At 37.1% G+C, this 8,469-nt stretch overlaps 1 protein-coding gene across 1 annotated transcript; it reads right to left on the reverse strand.

Moving 5' to 3' along the window:
• Positions 1–2,719: 2,719 nt before the first annotated feature.
• LOC104526734 (dynein heavy chain 5, axonemal-like) lies at positions 2,720–8,167 on the reverse strand (the record flags this gene model as incomplete). Its single annotated transcript, XM_010170275.2, has 4 exons — positions 2,720–2,832; positions 4,680–4,911; positions 6,406–6,558; positions 7,955–8,167. Coding segments are annotated over 4 exons (711 nt in total), but the record flags the coding sequence as incomplete, so codon positions are not given.
• Between the last annotated feature and the right edge of the window lie 302 nt (positions 8,168–8,469).

An 8,469-nucleotide genomic window follows, 5' to 3' on the forward strand; every position in this document is an offset into this window, starting at 1 on the left:
GTGCTATATGCTTAATAACAGCACAATTGATGTCCATGAATGGTTTTTCTTGAGTAATCAATTCAGTACCAATAGCAGAACAAAATACGGAGAAAGTATATCCAGTTCTATAATATGTCAGGGCTGGTTATTTTATTGATATTCCTTTCCATAGAAACATTTTATTCCCCACTTCTATGATGAAGATGAACAAGAAACAGTTCATTTTTTCATGTGTTTGAAGCCGTATGTCAGGGAGCAGCAAGGCCAGGCTGCTTGGAAAGGGAAGTGGAGCTGGAAGCCAAGAGTCACAGCAGGGTGGGCAGAGCAAGGCTCTCTCCAGGAAGGGCACAGTCCCACGGCACCTGAACAGAAAAGCAGAGCAGGTCTGTGACAGCAACCAGCGCCAGCTAACATATCAGTGACTGCCAGATGAGGCTGTAATAACAAGGCTGATCCGAGGTCACACCATAAAGTTGAGTCAGTAAGGCAGGGCCTGATCTGATGAGGGTAACCAGAGTCTGCCACAGATCAGTGATTGCCAGGCAAGTTTGTAGTAACGAGGCAGGTCTAATTCCAGCTGCATTAAGTTGTCCCCCAGCCCAGGCAGTGAAACCCCTGGGAGAGCAGTGTTATGCACTCCGGCCCCTGACATGATACTGCATTTCAAAAGAGCTTTTCATTGAACTTCTCCATGCTTCATCATTTGATTCCTTCTGCTGGCTTTGCAGACACCTAAAGAGCCAATGCCAAACCTTTTAAGAAACTGAGCTAATAAAACAGAAATAACAGTGACTCCCAACAACAATTGCTTCACTGATCTAACAGTCTTTGGTATAACTAGGATGACCAGTGTGTATTTATTTGGGGAACCCTTTTCCCCATCACCCTTATAGAAAATCACACTCTGGAAAAAAAAAAAAAAATGTACACAGTTCATCCACTGAGAATTACTGTGGGGTTTGACATCTCTACTGTGTCTACAGCAATAATGGTACAATAAATCCACTGTTTGAAAGGTGGCATTTGAAGCCTACATGGCTTGAAAATTTTCAGTGTGAATGACTCCAAAGAGAAAGGTCTTGGTGAAAGACAAGTCCACAGCAACTTAGAACTCCAATGATCATCCAAGAGCACCTCCTGGAAGTCTGAGCATGGTGCTCCAAGGTCCAGTAAAGAACAATTCAACCCTCCCATCTTATATTTATTTATTGCCATGTCTAAATTAAAAATATTTCCTAAAGGAGGTTTTCATATATTTCATTTGTTTCACTGTGAGTTATTTAAAATTAAAAAAAAAATCATTTCAAGATGGAAAGAAAACGTAAAACTTCTACAACTAGAATTTCAAACAGAATCAATGTTCCACCTAAGTTTCATAACTGGTTTGGCTGTATAAGTGAATGCTGAAGTCTCCACTAAAATACGAAGACAATTATCCTGTCTGCTAATATTATTTTTTTATTTCTTTAAATATTAGCTTTAGGCAAGAGATACATTTAGCATGTTTATTTAATAAACTAATTAATGCACCCTTCAAATTCCATGTATTGATTTGACATAAAATCAAAACCAGCTTCTCCATTGCTCTTTGCCAGCATTTATGTATGACAGATGCACCAGAAATATTGGTACTTTCTGCTTCCTCTTGTGCAGCACCTGTTATTGTGAATGATTAATGGACCACTAAGATCTATGACCTATTGGACTCAGCAACAAAAATACACTGGCTTTTTGATGACTGAATAAGTGTGTTTGATGTGTGAAGCCAATAGCATTCAACTAAATTAAGCTAACGTTTCTCTCTTAAGATGGATTCCTACGTGAATTCCTGTCTAGCTGAGAAAGGAGAAAGGGGGTGGGGAAGAAAAAAACAAAAACAGAAACAAAACCAATATATAAAATCACAACACTTCAAAATTAGAGCAGAAACAAAGCTAAAATTGATGCCATAAAACTAATAACTTTGATGAAGACTGACTCAAATCTGGTGTACTAGGACAAGAAAAAATATCCAAGCATTCTTATGGAACTATTTTCTTCTTATCCATTACATATTTATAAGTCATGAACCACACAGTAAGGAATTCTGGCAGCTGTCAAATGCTTGTTTTCCTGTGTAACACAATGAAACTCTTCTTCAAGCAGTGAAACAGGTGAGACATTTTTCCAGTCTCACCTTTCTTATTTAGACAGCAAGCAAACTAGAAACTATCAGCTAGGAGATAAATCTTTGAACACCATCTTGAGGGATACTAACTAATGTGAATGAGCAACTGGGCTTAGCTTTCCATAGATAGACACACACACACAAAAAAAAAGGCTTTGCATACAGTGATTTGAAGGCAAGCCCCGATACAAGCACATTTACCACTGAAAAGTAATATCATTCAAGTCAATTAATCTTTATTCAAAGTAAAAGTAAGCACACAATAGTGAGACAGGAACACTAAATATTTGTCATGATTTGTCAAGACATCAAAGGTAGTATTATTTACCAAACTTAATATCACTCTAAGATTTAGCATTTATAAGCCTATTGCAGAGGTTTATTGAGAACAATTTTATAAAAATACCATAAGGGAGTCAATGCCTTAGAAAATATATTTTTAGAAGTGATCCATTGTAAAGCTAACTACATATTGATGTTTAAATTTAAAAACAGAAAAAAAAAAAAACTTATAAACTTTTTTTTTTAGCATTACTTGACATCACACAGAAGTGCTACCCCACGCAATACCCAGTGCTCTGGTGGCTGAAGGGTTTTAAGATCCAAAGCAGTAATGTAATTCATATGTGTTCGAATGGTCTTTTTGTAGACTGGACATGAATACAGACGTGGATCCTTTGAATCTGAAAAGACAGAAGAGACAATGAAACTAGAGTGAAAAAACAGGGTCCTAAGGGACTGGACATAAGGCAAATGTAAAATCAAAGTTCAATGGCACACAGCTCTCCATCACCACCAAAAAAAATGCTTACTTGAGTCTCACACTGTTCACTACTGTGTTATTGCCAGCTTATGGCCACCTATGGCTTGAAATCCCTGTAGGTTTAAGATTTAACATCAGCACCTAGGAACTGGATGTAGCAAGAAATGTAAATAGACACTCTAGTGTGATTAGAATTACTATTAGATCGATCTGCCCACTGAACATTTCTTCTTGTCAATGTATTATTAATGTGACAAAATAAAAAATACTTTACTTTGAACAACCTATTTTGAAATGCATTTAGTATTTCAGAGTATAAATCATCAACTTGTTCACTGCAGAATTAGAACAGTAGTCTAGTTACGCTTAATACTTCAGTGTTCATTATTTAGCATGTTGGCTGCTTTCACAGTGATCATGCCTCTTACAAAAGATCTACCTTGGCAAAATAGCATGCAAGTAGGCTTTGCTTTGGAGGTGAAATGCTTGTCAACAGAAGTTTCCAATTTTACATTCCACAGTGGATAGCCCTATCCTATTTGACATCCCTATTTGACAGTATTTCCTATTTTATATTAAAAATACCCCTAAATGATACATTTGCAGTAAACAGCACTGTCCTTCAGACTCGTAAGTTTCCTTTCCATTGTTACAGTTCTTTTCTGCCTCAAAGACAAAACATCTTCCACCACCTCACTCTACCTCTTGCTTGCTTCTGTTCACTCAAAAAAAGCCTTGTCCAGAAAAAAAAAAAAAAAGGGGGGAGGGGGAGCATTTTTATAAATATATACTTTACATAGAATCATAGAATGGTTTGGGTTGGGAGGGACCTTAAAGATCATCTAGTTCCAAACCACTTCCACTAGACCAGGATGCTCCAAGCCACATCAAGCCTGGCCTTAAACACTTCCAGGGAGGGGGCATCTACAACTTCCTTGGGCAACCTGTTCCAGTATCTCACCGCTCTCACAGTGAAGAACTTCTTCCTAATATCTAATCTAAACCTGCCCTCTTTCAGTTTAAACCCATTTCCCCTTGTTCTGTCATTAACTGCCCTTACGAAAAGTCCTTCCCCAGCTTTCTTGTAGGCCCCTTCAGGTACTGGCATGCCGCTGTAAGATCTCCCTGGAGCCTTCTCTTTTCCAGGCTGAACAGCCCCAACTCTTTCAGCCTGTCCTCATAGGAGAGGTGCTCCAGCCCTCGGATCATCCCGGTGGCCCTCTCCTCTGGACTTGTTCTAGATAATACGTTATCTATAAATACCTTGTATAAGATATAAATGGGGTTTTTTATAGATATATCTTGTGTATACATACTTATATAAGTTTTATACATATATACATATTACATTGGTTTTTGGGATGTGAGAAAGAGGTTATTTGGGTTTAGGTTACAGGGCCTACAGAGGTTACAGAGTCTATGTATATAAACGTTAATCTTCTCCATATAGGACACATTGTCGATGGAAGCCTGAATGCAAGCATATTTGTCAGAGGAGGCAGAGAACAGCTCATCATTAATACCATTAAGACCAGAAAGTAGAGACCTATCTAAATATTAGGGGAAAAAATGCCTACTATCAATTATTAAGGAAAGCTAAAGCTCATTTTATATGAAAGACTGGGAAGTCTCCCAAAATTCACTATGTGTACAATGAATAGCAACAGCCTCATGAAATCCCTAAAGCCCAAAAGATTTCCATGCAGTTGAATAAAACATTACACCGAATTCTATCAAAATAACATCCTTTACCATACAGTTACTTACTGTTATTCTCTGCATATATCCTTATAACTGGCATCATCTCAAAGACCACCTTGGGCTTAGATTCCGTCAGCCTCATGTTTCTTCTGTCCCAACCTGCTCCTTCCAAATACAGCCCATACACATAGACACCTTCCAAAGGAGGGCTTTTGATATCATCCTTCATCCATTTAGTGACCTCATTGCACAGCACTACACTGTCAAGAGCCCATCCTTTGTTAGCCCTTGTTATTTCCTGCTCAAAATAGATGAAAGTATGGAGGTTACACGTGCACAGAACCACGTTTCCAGCTATTTATTAGAAACGTATTTTTATGGTCACAAATTATCCTCTTCAACATAAAAAAAAAAAACCAAACACCATTTTATAATATCCATGTTCAGAGCAGTTTAACCTCTCTACACTCATGATGGCATGGTACTATAAGAAAGCTTTCAGTATTTTATTCACTATATTCGATTTTCAATCTTTCTGTTATATACAGTATCTTAAGACCACATCAAGTAACACAACCACTAAATGCCAATAGTACCCGGCTCTTGCAAATATGAAAATTTCACAGCTTCCATGAGATAAGAAAACATTAACTGCATGTAAACTAAGTAAAACAGTTCCAATGACAAAAGTGAAAGGCATAATTTGCTGCATATTTTCTGGGTTTACCTTCCTTTTCCTGTAACTAATACTCCATTAACTGTATTCTCAATAATGAGTGAGAGCTCACTCAGCTCTAAAGCTACATAAAGAGGCTGCAAAAAACCCAGGGAACACTTGAAGAAAGGCATGCTTAAGATTCAACATATATTTCAAATTTAGTCAGTTAGTTAGTGCACTGGACAACACCCCTTTATCTTGCACAATCCTTTACTATCCCATGCCATTAAATTATGCCACACCTAAGTTTTATCCCAGTCTTGTAAATGTTTTCCAAGATCTTTGATTGAAGTAATTGGAATTAATGTTTTTCCTATACTGCAGTTAATTAACTACTTTAAAAGAGCAGAAGGTTATAGTTCAGTGATAATTCTGGCTCATCTTTCTAATTTCTATTTGTTTTACCATACAGCAAAGCTCATAAAGTCCCTTTGGTTTTTACTTTGGACATTAGGTTGTTATTTAACCATGTTCTCTTTTTAAGGAACCAGAAAAGCCCTGTAGATTCCAACTGTTTCAGAGCCTGCTACTAAACCCTTTCCAGAAGCTTGGGTCCAAAAGCAAATCCCAGTTTAGGACTGTTTACACAAAAGAAATATCTTGTTATACCATTCCAAGGCTATATGCCTGCAATTTTAGAAAAAGTAAGTCACCAATTAGAACTTCAGTTTGATGGCTGAAGACTATACTACTCAGACCTCAGAGCAAGAGGGAAGAATTTCCTTTTCTGCATATCTTCATTCTCTCCTCCAAAAGTTAGCTTTTTTCTGAGGTCCCATGGGATTCCCACCTGAGTGCCCTCAGGCCAAGGGCCTGTTGTAAGGTAGCCCCTATATACATGGGGCTTGGTTAAAGTAGGAAATATATTTTAATACATTAGTGGTTGATGTAATGAAAAAAAATGTGCAGAGGAAGACAACTTCACTCAGGAAATACTAGATAGTTATATAGTCATGTATCTTCCCTGCTGACATGGTAGAGTCATATGTATAACTCAGCCTTCATCACATAATATACATATTTTTTAAAAGTTTACTAAAGAATAAGCAGAGCGAGATTTTAAACACAATTTACCTGCCTCATTGCAGTTAAAAATCCTTGAGGATTAAAAAACCCTGTCATCCAGAAGCAGTTTGGTCGGCTTTCAAAAATCCAATTGTAAAATTGGTGGTTTCTTTCTAGAAGCTCAGTAAACCAGAAACCAAGTGTACTGGAAGCCCAAGATGCCTAAAAATAATAAACAGTATGTTAAGTTTTTAGTTTTACTCAACAGTTTTAAACCATCGTATTTATGCCAAGAACAGCTAACTCCTCACAAGGTAGTAAACAACACAATATTAGCAAAGTATATTTAAAGCTCATTTTTTATATCTTAACTTTTAAACTGATAAATGCTGCATCCCACTGAAAACTGAAGTAAATTCTTGCTCTGTTCAAATCCATGCCTACCATTCTATTTAGACATGCTTAATGCTCCCCGTGCTAATTGTCCATTTTATGACATTTTTGCAAAATTAGATAGCTGTGTAAACTAGGAAGAAGGATTGTATACATGTCTTTCTAAAGCCAAGGTCAATGCATTGAGATAACAGTATTTCTGCCAAAACTATTCTGTTTTTTCTAAAAAAAAAAAGCTAAGGAAAACTGAGCTTGGAGTACGTAAAGATTTACGATTCTTTTTCTTTTTGAATAGTGTCATCATACTTTTGCTGTGAAGCATCTACTTTGGTCTAAGTTTTGTACCATGAAAACACTCATCAATAAAAACAAAACAATCAAACACAAATCAAACACTCATACAAAAAAAACCTCCCCATTTTTCTTTCCATCAGTTGCCATTAACTGTTTTAGTTGTCCCTGAAAACAATTTATATGAGGAGAGGCAGAGAGAGCTGGGATTGTTTAGCCTGGAGAAGAGAAGGCTCAGAAGAGATATTATCCGTGTTTATACCTCGTGTGGAGAACGGAAGAAGATGGTGCCAGATCCTTGTCAGTGACAGGAGGAGAGGCAATGGGCACAAGATAAAAATATGGGTTTAAATACACTATTTAAACTTAAGGGGGGTTTGTTAGGTTGGGTGGTGGTTGTTTTTTTACTGTGAGTGTAATCACACAGTGGAACGGGTTGTCCAGAGGGGTTGTGGACTATTGACTATGGAGAGTCCTGGGAAAAACACTTTAATTGACTGTGCTTTCAGAAATGGGCTTAAACTAGACAATCTTCAGAGGTCCCCTCCAGCCTCTAATATTCTGTGATTCTACAACTACAAGTCTTAATCTCAAAGAACAGAAACAGTGTAGTCCACTAGTGTGGGTGCTACTTTTCAAAATCCATCATCACATTTTAAATTATTCTCTTCTCTCTATTTTTTTTATCCTGCCAATACGCAACAGGCTGTTAAAATGGGAAATATCTGCATCTCCTACATTCATTTCTATATTTATAAATGAAAGAGCGCTTGTTTTGACTGTTTGTTTTAGCCCAAAATCTACTTCAGCAGTTGCACAGTTCTGGTTAACATTTCTGCTTGAAAAAAAGTACTGACTGTATGTTTAGCAGTTTAATCTAGCTCTACAGAAATTTATTTTTTTTTCCTTACAAAAAAACCTGATATACACCTACTTTTTTCCAGCTAGCAGGAATCCTTCCATCATACATGCAGTCTAAAGCATCCCTCAGATTTTCACTCATAACAATAGTCCCATCAATAGCGAGTTTTAGATCAGTCAGAGTGCTTCTCACTAAAGAAATAACTCTCTGCATTCGTTCAATCTCTTGTCGCAAAAATATGTTCATAGGCTGAAAAGGTCCCATGTTCTTTAGCTTCTCTTTCACCTGTAGGCAGAAAACCAAAGATCCTTCAACAGAAGTAAAAAACAAAAGTGGCTTTACATCAAGGTTAAGACCCGATACCATTTTTAAGACATAATACTTTTATTTAGGAAATTAAATGGTCAGTTTGGCATCTTCCTCGAATCCTCTGCAAGACAGAAATACAGGATTGGTTCAAAGAGAAACCTATGATGTCTGTATATCGTTCTATGAGTTAACATCATTTAAACAGCATGTAGGCCAAAGAGCTGGGATAGCTGACTCCAATTGACCAAAGGGATCATAGAATCATAGAATAGATTGGG

Source organism: Antrostomus carolinensis, unplaced genomic scaffold (genome assembly GCF_000700745.2).
Source record: "Antrostomus carolinensis isolate BGI_N321 unplaced genomic scaffold, ASM70074v2 scaffold10606, whole genome shotgun sequence".
Classification (NCBI taxonomy): domain Eukaryota; kingdom Metazoa; phylum Chordata; class Aves; order Caprimulgiformes; family Caprimulgidae; genus Antrostomus; species Antrostomus carolinensis.